This window comes from Agelaius phoeniceus, chromosome 3, assembly GCF_051311805.1.
Source record: "Agelaius phoeniceus isolate bAgePho1 chromosome 3, bAgePho1.hap1, whole genome shotgun sequence".
Classification (NCBI taxonomy): Eukaryota; Metazoa; Chordata; class Aves; order Passeriformes; family Icteridae; genus Agelaius; species Agelaius phoeniceus.
In genome coordinates, this window is record NC_135267.1 from 20,336,158 (window position 1) to 20,349,671 (window position 13,514).

General features: G+C 38.4%; 1 protein-coding gene across 2 annotated transcripts in view; it reads left to right on the plus strand.

Annotated features, from left to right (window-relative positions):
• Positions 1 to 13,514, plus strand: part of KCNQ5 (potassium voltage-gated channel subfamily Q member 5) — a 280,186-nt gene that overhangs the window by 228,231 nt on the left and 38,441 nt on the right. For both annotated transcript variants that reach the window (XM_054630422.2, XM_077174831.1), the window contains 4 exons: positions 1,630 to 1,805; positions 2,238 to 2,363; positions 9,198 to 9,308; positions 11,189 to 11,284. In XM_054630422.2, coding sequence (XP_054486397.2) covers positions 1,630 to 1,805; positions 2,238 to 2,363; positions 9,198 to 9,308; positions 11,189 to 11,284 — 509 coding nt within the window. The remainder of the gene's footprint in view (positions 1 to 1,629; positions 1,806 to 2,237; positions 2,364 to 9,197; positions 9,309 to 11,188; positions 11,285 to 13,514) is intronic.

Sequence of the window (13,514 nt, forward strand, 5' to 3'; positions counted from 1 at the left end):
AGTTTTCCTATTTCTCAATTCTCACCCAGACCTCCTGCATCTGGTTGTTTTGAGCTTGAGATTTGTACTGTGCAAAGATGCCATGTCCACTTCTGGCTCTTCTTCATCTCTGAACTTGCTGGATTCAGAAGCAAATCCAGCATTTTTGGTACCCAATTATGTAGTAGCCACCTATGATCCACCTATGTAGTAGCCAAAGACATTTTAAAATGTCAAAGCATAAAACAGGCAGAAGGTCAGCCTAGGCCAACATGGGATGTCAAACAGTGACACCAGCCAACAGTGAACAGCCAGGGAGGATTGCACAAGCAGGGCAAACACACAGTGATATTTCTCTACAAGAGTTTCTCAGCCCCCAACATCTGCTACTTGAAGATATCCTGAGCCAGAAGTGGGCTTTTGGTATTAATTAGCCCGGAATTAAATCTTCTCCCCTAAGATCATCCAGCTGGTTTTAAACCTTCTAACCCCTTGTGTCAAAAGTTCCACAGTTTATCAGGACAATCCACAGAAACAGATTATCTGTACCCTTGGCTTTGTATTTAATCACTTTCTGGGTTATTCTTGCAGGAGTTATGCTAGGGACAAGATGTGTGTTTCTACCCAACACAAAAGAAGTAAAACTTGTATCAACAAGAACCTGCTTTCAATTATTCACCAACAAACATGGATTTAGATTATCCTTGCATAGAAACATACAAACACCACAAATCCCTAAGATTAAAATCAGGTATTTCTTAGAAGGGCTCTTTAAGCTTTTAAAGTTCACCAGGGAATTAATCATGAGGTGAGGAAGAACAGAGCTTGTTCTGTGCTTTTCTAATCCATGCATAGCAGCATATCTACCCCAATCCTTGTAAAAGGACATTATGCCTTCTCACAGCATCTGTGTGCCATCACTCTGCTGCTTCTCCTCCTCTCCCCTTAAATGCTGTTCAGGCTCTAAGGACAGCTGGCTGATTAGTTCGTGCACACCAAAGTCACTCTCACTGTCTGAATCTGTGACCTGAAGAAATAAATCCTAACACTTGCCGAGCTTCAACTAACTTTCCAGGCTTCCAGCTAAAGGAATGCTTCTGAATAGCCAGTGCTGTATTTCCTCCCTTCCAGGAAATGGTACATCAGGGCAGTTGTGTCCAGAAACTACATTCTCAAACACACAGTGTCTGTTTTCATAGGAAATTAGTACTGTGCTCATAAGCCTAATTCTACCAGACTCTTACCTCTGGGTCTGCCCTAGTTTTTCCTTACCTTAGTTTTCCTTTTCCCTTTGGACAGAGAAGTTGTTATGGAAAGATAGATAAAGGGGAAAAGTTCTAATCCATCTACTGATTTGTACAGTTTGCTACATCAGGTTTCAAAGCTCCTACATGAGGTTTCTTCCAGACTGCTCCTTTTATCCGTATGCTTTGGAAATTGTAATCCTCACTTTTCACCCTGGAGACTCCTGAGGTAGTTTTTGACACCAGCTCTGATCTCACATCCCTGTCTCAAACAGGAATCTCTGTGTTTTGTATTCCCACCCACTATAGGAGTCTCTCTTTTGTCCTTTTCATTCAGCTCATGTAGATGTGTGTACATTTTACTGACACTTGGACATTAATGCTTTCTGTAATGTATTTCTTTCAGACATCATTGTTCTCATCGCTTCAATAGCAGTTGTTTCTGCAAAAACTCAAGGTAACATTTTTGCAACATCAGCACTGAGAAGTCTTCGTTTCCTACAGATCCTTCGTATGGTGCGCATGGACCGAAGAGGAGGCACTTGGAAATTGTTAGGTTCTGTAGTTTATGCACATAGCAAGGTATGTAATCCTAGATACTAATTTTGTCTGGTTGATATCTTCACTTGATGTGATTCAACAAGAGACCAAGGAAATAAGCATTTATCAGTTTTGAGCAGAATATCCCATATTTTCTGAAGTAACATCAATTGTAATATGAACTAACACCAATACACCAGGCCATGTTTAATGCTAACAGTTTTTAGAGATCTTGAAAATGTTTTCCTTGATGGGCAGCTGTAATTTGTTATATGCTGGGGATGTTGCTGAAGCAAACCATAAGAGTAGATCTTGTCCACTTTCAGAGAAAATTTGCAGCCAAGGGAAGCACTTGACTCATAACTGCACAGATGCCAAAAAAGCATTTACAAAGATATTTTCATGATGTCTTCTTGAAATGTCATTCTATCCAGTCCATAAAATGGGAATTGATCTCTGTTCTTTTTTATCTAGGAATTAATCACAGCCTGGTACATAGGATTTTTAGTACTCATCTTTTCATCATTCCTGGTTTATTTGGTGGAAAAAGATGCAAATACCGAGTTCTCCACATATGCAGATGCTCTCTGGTGGGGCACGGTAAGTACAGAAAAATAACATGGACTCTCTAACCAGTATGCTAAAGTGCTTTGAATTTCACCTGCTGAGGATTTTAACTTAGTGTGCTGTTCAGTGAATTGTTTTCACTGACAAAAAATGGTCTGAGAAACTTCCTCCTTCAGCCATTCATTTGCACATTGACAGATTATTTCAGTCCATCCTGCAGAACAGCTGTTTATGTGTTTCTGCTGTAAACCAGACCACTAAACCTTCAAGACAAGAAAGCATTGTACTTTTTAACCCTTAGCCTTTCAGTAATATAGTTTGTAATATGGCCCCACAAAGAGCTGTTTTGATACAAACCAGAGGGCTCTAAATGGCAGTGCAGGAAGAGGAAAAAGTGTCAGGAAAAAAGAGGGGAAAAATCTTACATCAGCTTTGGAATGAGAGTATCATCAGTGCCCTTTAAAACGTTGTTTCTTCTTCCTCTGTACCTTGAGGACAAAGACCAAGAAAAAGTATGTCAATTCTGGTTCAGCAATGTTATTTTTTACAGGTATACTTGAGATCATGGTTAACTATCAAATCAATTGGTTTTACTTTGTTGAAATCTGTGGGATCTAAGTACATGCCTGACTGCTTTTCTGAAGGAGGATTATATGAATATTGGTAAAGAAACCAGGTTTTCAATGAACAAAAAAAGGCCTAAGTTTGAAGTTTTGATTTCTTTTTTTTAATGGCATAATGTGTAGGGGTTTTTTGCTTAAAAATGTCCTATAGTAATCCAGACTTCTCCACTGTGTGAGAGTTACTTAAGCAGCTTAAGAAATCTGCCCCAACAAAGCCTAAGGCAGTTATTGTCAGGCAGTATTAAACTGCTTTTCTTTTCCTTCTGATGCAGTAGAACACACAGAGTGTGCTCTGGCAATGTCTGGGTAGTGAAATGATACCTGAGAGATCATTAATGATGACAATAACACAGAGCACTCATTAGATTCCTTGGAATAAGTGTGAAACCTGAGCCAGCCTCTGCCACCTTTCCTTATCAGAGGGATACCAAAATGAAGCTTTCTCACCTCAGACCTTTTGCTGACAGGATTCCATCTAGATTTAGTAGTATCTGCAGGCTCAGAGCATGCACACAGGCACTGCACAAAAGCCCTTTCCAGAATGTCTTAAATTATTGAAAATATTTGTAAGAAGTTTTGTCTGCATTTTGAGCTAAGGTCAAGGTCCCTCACTATTATTAGGGGTAGTCAGTGTATTTGAAATTTGTTCATCTAAGGGCTAGTCATTTGTTGCACGTCTTCCCTAGAGACTGTATTTCAATGTTATCACTGCACAAAATTGGGAGCTTGGAAAAGCCACACCTACTAAATGTGTACATTTACAAACATTCAGAAATATATTTTGCTGGAACTTGTTGCTTTAGAGCAATCAAGGCAGATCACTGATAAAATATACATTTTGTCCTGTAGTATAAACACACATAGAATTCATCTTGGCTAAAGTGATGGCACAAGGTTTTGCATTCAGTTCCATCACTGTAGTTTATTTTGTTTCCCATTTCTTCAAAAGCTGAATTCTGAGTTTTCTTAAAGCTTTCTAACCTTCCTGTATTGATAAGGTTGTGAAGCATCTGGCAATGGATGGTGATGTCCTCATTGATGGGTACCCCAGCTCTGGCAGTCTGGAAACACCCTTGCCCCTTTAGGGTGGCAGTGGGGATGTGGTCCTGCGAGAGACCCTCCTGTGGCTGTGCCTGTTCTTGGGAATGCATCTTCTCAGACATTTGATTTCCCAGAAAAAGCCTCTACCTTTCTGCAAGGCCCTGTGTGCCTTAGCCCTGCACAGGCAGGGAGAGGGGCTGAGCAGAGGATTGTACCCACCTGCCAGCTGGAATGGGGAAATGCATGCACAAGCAATGAGAAAGTCCCAGCAAACTCAGAGCTCCACTCTGGCATCTGACTGAGGCTCGTGTTAGATCCAAATCCTTCTCCTTGAGCAGCTCTAGCAGCAGGAACAAGGCCTTTATTTTAGAATTTGCTTCTCCACTACCTGCTGACTGCAATTTTTTAAGGAAAAACCCTGCTAGGAAATAATCATTGTATAAAGTGGTTCTTAAAATATTTTGTACACTATTAAGTGAAAGTGCATGACTCAGAGGTTGCATAAGTAGTGCAACTGAGAAAATCAGGAATCTTGCCTAGATTTCAGCAGGAAAAACAACAAAGTTTATTTTAAAACCTGAAAACAATATAACTTGTATTTTTCTATATATTTTCTTCTTTCCACAGTTTACAATTAATACATTTAAGTTTTTAATGCACTTAAGCAAGTGCCCAAACTTACTAGAAATCACTGTTCCCCCTTATCTGATGTCTTTGCCATTTTAATAATAGTAATTTTTTTTACAATATGTAAAACAGTATGTGGGAAATGCATAATGTGCTTCTTAGTCATGGTTGTTTTTACTGCCAGAGTAACCCACATGCAGAGATTTGAAAAGGACAGACTGTATGGCATTTTAGGGGAAATCAAAGCTTAGTCTCATTGATTTGTTTATTTGCAAAAGTTGTTCTGACTTAAACCACAGATTATGTACCAAACTCTGGACTGAATTTTGTCATGGCAGAGGTACAAGACAGAAAAGGCTGCATCAAAGTCAGGTACAAAAAGTTACCCTAAATTTCAATCTTTTAGAGGCACTTATGCTTCTCCTTACAGGAGCTGCACTAGCATACTGCAATTAACCCATTCTTTAATTCATATTACTTGAGGAGCATACACTGCTATGGTTATTTCACTGATTCCATTTCTGAAGCCCATATTTATATACAGAAATGAAAGGCAGGATATGGCATCCAAATTTACATATGAATACTCCACTGTATTTGCAATTTGATGCTGTACTGTGCAACCTGCCATTGAATCATCATGTTAATATTACTACTGTGAATATTCTTGTGGTTAGGGTCTCCACAGTGCTGCCTAACACAGCAGCACACAATGGTGAGTGTTATATGAAGAGCTCAAGTTCAGAATTTGCTTTGGTAGAGAAGATAAATTCATTTAACAGAAGAAAATAATAAAGCCATATGGGAACAAAAGGTCAATTAAAAAACCTATCTACTTCAAAACCAAACCATACATGGTTTTCTGAGATATACTGATGTTAACTAGAACTGTGGATACTTACAGTGACATTTAGTTTGTACTTTAATTAGCTTTAGCTGCAAATGTAATGCAGCTGAAGTTTCTGTCGCTCTTGCACGTTTGACAGAATTTCTCTTAAAAAGTATTTTCTAGTAATACCCAATAGTTACAGTTGAATGCAGAATGGCTCTTGCACTCCACAGTGACCTGTTAGTGAACAAAACATATTACAATGAATTACATTGGCACAATGACTAGCTCAAGTAAGTTAATATTGATGAAATTTTTCCCATATAATGTAATGATAGCATGAGCAAACTATATTTTTTTCAGTTAAGTGATGTCAGGTAACAATTCAAAAGGTAAGTACTGCTAGGAGAACATAAAATAACATCAGAAAGAAATATTATGGTAGAGAATGGCCTCCTGAGTCCTATCTCATCTAATTGAAGTCATCTAAGTTATATCATCACATTCATTATTATATTACCTCATTTTTATTAGCATATTTATTAGCTCCAGCAATGAGATAACAGATGTTCTATCATCTTTGTGAGTTTTGAGCCTGGCCAGACAACACTGCCTACTTTGACTAGTCTGTCCAGACCTCTCATTTATAGAAGTAACCAAAATGGAATGGTTTGCATCTGATGTAAAAGACAGGACTCAGCTAGCCCATTTAGCCATGCAGGAGTGTGATTCAGCTGCTTAGACATAGGCATACAGTACCATCAGAGATCTGTTGGACAGTCTGCTGCCTCTCCTGTGGGTGGTCCCTGTTCAAATGCCCTAGTACAGCTCTGGTGGTACTAGATTTTTTTTTCAGACAAGCCCAAGTCCTTCATTTTAGGATACAATAAGTTACCTTTGCACTTTGGCCGTTTCTCTTACCCACACAATGCTAGCTGTAACTTCTGTCTGCTTCTTGCATAATTATCAGTGATTCTGGAAATTTCTTATGTTGTCGTGTTTTCACATCCAGTAGTTTTCCACACCCTGCTCAGTTAATCTCAGGATTATGCCAGTCAAAGCCTGGCCAATGGTTTAGTCATTCACCAGCAGCACTTACAAAGAGGCAGTGGATTATTCCCAAACTCAACTTTGAAGTTGTCCAGAAAACGTTTTCTTAGTTGTGTGGTGAGAGTAGTATAAAATGAAGATCAAACCCCTTTGCTCAGTGTTGACTAAGACAGTACAGCATGGTGCTGACACCTATATACCCCTGTAAAGACCATCCTGAGATAAAATAGCTCAAAGTGAGCAAGAAGCCTCTGATATTCTTAATCACAGGCTGATACCGTTAAGTCCTTAGTACCTAGAAGAATCGAGGGAAAGGCTTAATAGGGTCTTGTTATTTTCTTTGGAGAAATTTCAGAGATACACTCTGTGTGACTGCTCCTGGTTTTGGATTGCTCTCAGATGTCAGGTCTCAAAGGTTCAAGTTTATCTCTGACTTCTTTGGAATACAGTTCGGTGGCAATATCATTAATATGCAGATGATGCTTGGTTCTGTTTCCCTCTCATCAGCCCAGACAGGAGATATCTCTGTACTTTCCAGCAACTGGCGGAGATAGGGAGCTGGATGGAAGCCAAGAAAGTGGGCTCATTCCAGAGCTCCAAACTGCTTTTCAATAACTGGTCTGGAAACAAATTTTGAGGAACTTTTTATTCAGGGATTCATTTGTTCAAGTGTTTCATTCCTCTTGGGCTCTTAATAGCCTCAAACTGTTCTGCAGTTGCCCTCTGATGTGAAGAGCTGTGATTATCTTCTTCCACAAACAAATCAATCCCCTCTGCCAGGCCAAGACCATGGCTGCACCAGCTCATCTCTGCCAGAAAAGAGAGAGTTGCATTCTCATGTTCCTTCCTCCTTCTTACTCCATTTCAGTCTCTAGCTGCCTTGTGCAGGCTCTGGAGCCTGTTGGGCACGTCTGTGAACTGACACAACAGACCAAAGCAGCAGAAACAAACCACGCAGCAATCTGGATAATTTTCTGTCCCTTCCTGGGTGGCATTGGCTTGCCTGAGTCCTGAAAAGGCTCAGAAGAGAAGATGGGGCAGGGAAGTGAAGAGGAGCAAGGAAGAGTGAGACCTGATAGCCATGCAAGGTGGTGTGTCTGTGACCAGGCTAGTGTTACAAAACTTGAGACTTGATAACTACTTGAAATTTCAGCTGCAGCCAGAATTCATCTCTCTTTCTTAGTCCCTGTGGCTTTCTCAGGGTAAATTACACCCGCAGCTTGTTCCCAACAATGGGAGCAATTAAAAGCACTGTTTACTATCTACAGAGTCCTAAATAGTAGAAATCTAATTACTTCCAAAAGACTTTCCTTCTTTTGTCCCGTGGTGACCCTGACATTAAATAGAATTGTTTTGGCCGTCTTGCCTAGGAATGAACTTTGAGGAAGCTGGAAGCAAAATAATGTCTCTAGAAGGCAATTTCCTGAAGAATCTGTTGCTGCCAGAATATTTGCTGAGCCTGAACTTGCCCACATTTGGTACACGATGTAAAATAATTCTCCATGCACATGTTCTCCCTAATAGCAGGCCCCGGCGTCCTTGGCACTCGGCCTGCTGTTGTCTATCTTTGTCCTTTAACATCGTGTGCCGCTGCCGGAGCACGCGCCCCGCAGCCTCCCGGCCGGCCCTCGGGAATCCTCGCTCTGCCCACGCCTTCTCCAGGTGCCCACACAGGGCAGCTGCATGGGCCTGAACTCTGTGAAAGCACACAGACACAGCTCTTCTGCCAGTCCAGCCCCCAGACATGGGATTGGTGTGCTTCCTGGGCAGCAAGCAGCCTGGAGGGCAATTCCTTGGGGCAGGGAAAGCCCTCAGACTCATCTTTGGCCTTCAAGATGCGCTCAGCGAGCCCCAACCATGCACCATTATCTCAGTGGCCGCGTTGCTCATGGCCAGTGGTCAATGAGCCCTCCCAGCCGCACTGAAGCTTGCCTCCCCTTTCTCTGTGACCTGTCCACAGGCAGGGCTGAGCTAACATGGTCCAACAGCCCCAGGCACCTCGGCCTCTGCTGCTGCATAGTGACCTTGGGACCTTCGTGTCAGGAGTGACGGAGGTGTATCCGAGCCTGGCAGGAGGAAGGGGAAAGGACCAGAAACTTTACTTAAAGTCCCTCCCAGCTTTTCTTTAGTGTTTTTTGTGTTTCAGAAGATAATTCACTTCAAATCATACTGATGGGTTTACAGAAAATGCAGCTGCTTCTTGCAATTCCTTTGACTTTATATCATCTGCAAGCATCCACTTCTTCCCTCCTATATTTTTCCTATATTATCTCAATGCAATTTATATTTCTTGAGCTAGACAAATACATATAGTTATATTTTCCTGCAGAAAACAGGTGAAACACCTTCACATCTATGGAAAAAACCACTTTTTTTCTTCCTAACTTATATAATTTCCTACCATTTGCCTCAAATTTGAGATCAATGTAATTTTTCATTATTTTTAAACTTTTTGCTTATTTAGATGTTTTTCTCATATTTCTTATTTATCTCTGTTTTATTTAGTCATAAACAGTATTACATTTTCACAGAAAAGAGTCAATGTTAGTATATTTATGTTCTTTTTTTAGAAACAGCTATATGTTTCAGATGTCTTGGATTAATTAGTGGAAATGCTGCTTCATGGAATGTAAATAATCTGCAACTAATCTGTCAGTGAGTTCTGGTAAACCATATTGTTCATTCATTTCTTTTTAGATCACATTGACAACCATTGGCTATGGAGACAAAACTCCTCTTACTTGGCTTGGAAGGTTGCTTTCTGCAGGATTTGCTCTACTTGGCATTTCTTTCTTTGCACTACCTGCTGTGAGTATGCCTAAAAAATTAATAAAAAATAATAGAAATTCCTGTAGGTCCTGTCACTGTTATGATATAAAAAGCTGAAGGAAGCTGTCCACATGAAGAACAACTCTTTAAGGCTTTTTGCTCTGCAACAGCACTAGTGAAGTGTGATCCAAAATCCAAAGAAAAGGTTTGGTGTCTTTGCTTTAGTTTTGGGAAGTTTCTCTGGCATGGACAAAACTGGAAAATAACCTAAATTAGGTTACATACTGTTGTGTAAAGTTGAAAATCCTTCCTTTTGTTATGAATTGTGACATATATTACTACTTTTCTTTCAAATTTTTCAAAACAAAACAAAAACATTATATGTTTTTCTAACTTAGATTATAGTGAAAAAAATAGACCTTTCTAATAGCATGTTTAGTACGGCCATACAACCTTCCAACAGAGAGTAGTAGAAGGCCTTAAATAACTAATGGTTAATGTCGTTGAATGCAAAAGATGCAACTATCATTTTTTGTGAAGAATAGAAATAAATAAATGAACATTGCAGTTTATTCATGTTTTTTCTATCAATGTTCAAGAGACTAATGGAAATGGAAATTAACTAATGACTAAAATATAGTGTAGCTTCAGAAATAAATTCTTGGTTTTTTGAGTGAATCTCTTTTTTTTGTTTTAATTAGTTTTGAATAAGCATTAAATGAGAAGTGGTATTTGTATTTTTTGTATTGTTTCCAGTGCAATGTCTTTTGATATTTTAATACTCAAACACTTTATCTGTAAATCATTATAAAATATGGATATTATAATACTTAATTTGTTTTCAACCATATAGATGAACCAAGATTAAAAATCTTCATTTGTCAAGAGCATTAAATCATCTGGTGCACTGCATTTATTTCTTACTCTAGCTACAATGAGTATTTCAGTGTCTTTGACATACTATAATGCATTATAATTATAACCCATTACCTGTTTGTGAATCCTTGACATTTATTGACATCTACTGTAATTAATTCCTTTTGTCACCTAGTCACCACTAACAAGAAAGCTAGTCTTAGCAGCACTACAATAAAAAGATGAATACCCTTGCATATTAGAGATGCCACAACTTTTGTTCCCCATGTCATATCTATGTACAGATACTAGTTTTCCTCATAAATACTTCAGTGCTGAATCTGTCTGTAAAAGAAGAGGTATGTAGGAAACTTTGCACTTCTTATAGTATTTTATCCTGACTAAGAATCAAGTGGAAATATTCTTCCTTATAATGCAGACATGTCCAGCAAAATTATTGCATTCCTTGCAAGTCAAGAAGGAAAACATCCTCAATTTTTGGATCTATTCAGTTAGAATCAAATTTATCTTACTCAAAGGTAAAAGGCTAAAAGAGGAGAAGTTTCATAAATAGCTTTTTCACAGCCTCTAGAATGAACAATGGGTATTATTTAATGGGAAAGATCAAGAAGAAATGCATTTTCTAGCTTTTCTAAAATCAAAAGTTCCAAGTTCTGCAGATGTGGACTTTGATGTCCATGTATATCTGGCATACCTGTCAGCTGGTCATTTCCTCATTCCTGACTCAAGTTCCTCTGAATATTCCTGCTTGATTTTATAAATTCATATCTATCTCTATAGATATGAATTTGGTAGTTGCAGGAACATAGTGTAGCACAAAACCAGGCAATGGGTGGTCATTGGTAGCACCACAGATGTTATGTAAGGGATCTCCTGCTTCACCAGGAAAAGGGGAACTGCTTCTGTGCCTTCTACTATCATACACTGGTCATAAATGTGTTATCTGAAGCAACTATATGGTGTGACATCTTCACAAACTCTTTGTAATTGATGATATATGTTTGTTCAAAGACTACCTACACATTGATCAAATGATATTGCAGGGCATCCTTGGCTCAGGATTTGCATTGAAAGTGCAGGAACAGCATCGTCAGAAACACTTTGAGAAAAGAAGGAATCCAGCTGCAAGTCTAATTCAGGTAAATATGAAATCACCAAAAAGATAATCACAGGTGATTTAAAGTACATATTAGAACAAGTCTTATTTCCATTTGGAAAGTTTTGTGGAAATAATATTTAACAGATTGGTTAGTTTCATGAAATAACTGTGTTCAGTGACTGCTATGTGTTGCCATAATTCTGTACAGAATCACAACTTCATTTAGGTTGGAAAAGACCTTTAGGATCATCAAGACAAACTATAACAAGACACACAGCATTTCTGTGTGTATTTTTTGTTCCTCTATCCATGTTAATGAGACAGAGGAAAGGATGCCAAATGCATGCCTGCAGTCAGAAAGCTGTTTGGAAAAAGAGAATTGATCCCTAGATAACCCAACTGACAACACAGTGCTCTTGCCTATATTAAGCTACTTTTCATCTACTGCAGAGTTTAGAGTATTTCAGTGAGTGATGTACTTGGTGAAGATGAAATGTGTCCTGCCCAGAGAATTGGTTTCACTATGAGTCAATTCAAAAGCTAGAAATGTAGGCACAAACAATTTTAAAATGTCTGAAATTGTCTGAAATTGTTCTGATGTGATGGTGCAAATCAACAAAAAGTGGCATGGTATGTTTTGCATTGGCTTTTTCCTTAACTTTCAGTCCTAGTTAAAACTGAGAAAATACTCCAAAGAATCATTTTGCACCAAGCTTTACTCTACTTGATGCACTGAAAAAAAAGGGGGGAAATAATCTCCTAGAGTCCTAGTTTATTTTCCTGGGATGCCAAATATTCTATGTGTCCCATGTATGCTGGATTTTATTTTTGAAATAGTAAATCCAAATAAAGAAGCTGAGTATGAATATGCTAGAGTTCCGTGCTAAGTACTGATAGATGTCAGACTGTCTTTGAAGCATTCTTAAAGTTAATAAATATTTTCCATTATTACTGTTCAATTATTATTAAATTCTAAATATTTAAAAGTTAAATTTTTTTAGAATAATTGACAGAAATAATTCCACTTCTTTTGAGTCTAGTTTAGAATGACTGTCTGGCATATTTTCTAACACATATATTCTGATATACTTCTTCCAAGTTTGGTTGCCAGAGGAAACACATAATAGATTTAGGTTTTAGATATAGCTCTTATTATTATTTTATGACAGTTCAACCAAAATATTAGTAATACAGCATGCTAAGTAGATTAAGAGTAGCTAGCTGCCTGATTTTGGAGATTGATTCTCAGCAAGTAAAATCACTGTGAAAGGAAGACATTTGTTGTGGGATCCCACGATGAAGGCTGTTCAGCATTTACAGGTTCAACACTTTCAGTGATCCAGAAATTAATATAAAATTGCTGGTAGAGATATTTCCTGAAGGCACAAGGCCTGGCAGCATAGGAAATATGAGAACATGCACACAGGAATAAAACCAAGGATGATCTGCGTGACTTTTAGCGTGAAAGGATCACTGCCAAATGTTTTAATACAAAAATACAAAACTTGATCTGGAAACTGAATCCAGATAATTATAAGATGTCTCTATCCCAGCATTAGTGAATCAGGAAAGGATTTGAACAAGCATGAGAAATACAGAGGAGAAAGACTGGGAAAGAAGGGTCAAGAGCTTCATACAAGTTCCCAGTATGTTACTACACCTGGTTTTATTAAAGTCCTTAGATACAGAACCAGTAACAAAATGAGGAGAAGACTGATCCTACCACTGTGTATGATGATGCTCATACTAATATGCTACATATCAACTCAGCATCTACAGTTTGTAAGTGAGACTGAAATATTGGAGAAAGCAAATAAAACATTGGAAAAATGGGTCAAGGACTGGAGAAAATTTCATGTTCATAAATGCAGAATGCATCTGAACAGCATATCATTGGGTCCTGTAACAGTGCCCAGGTGTTTTTTTAATTGTCTCTAGCTTATCAGGATAATGTCTATTTTCTAACCAGTTACACTGTGCTAACTCATCTATTGCCACAGATAGACACTTTGATAGAGCCTTGACCTGTAGATAGCTGTAGAAAAGTGAAATATTTGGTCTGGATATACTTTTCTCAATTTCTTTAACCCATAAGAAACATTTAGTGTGAGAATTATTTGAACACAGAAGCTCAGAGAGGAAGTCTTAAAACCTACTGGACCATTTAATTTAGTAGACAGAAACATAACAAGTAACTCTGGCTATAAGCCAAAACCAAAGAGTTTCAAATTAAAAATAATGCAGAAATTTTTGACAACAAGAATGATCAA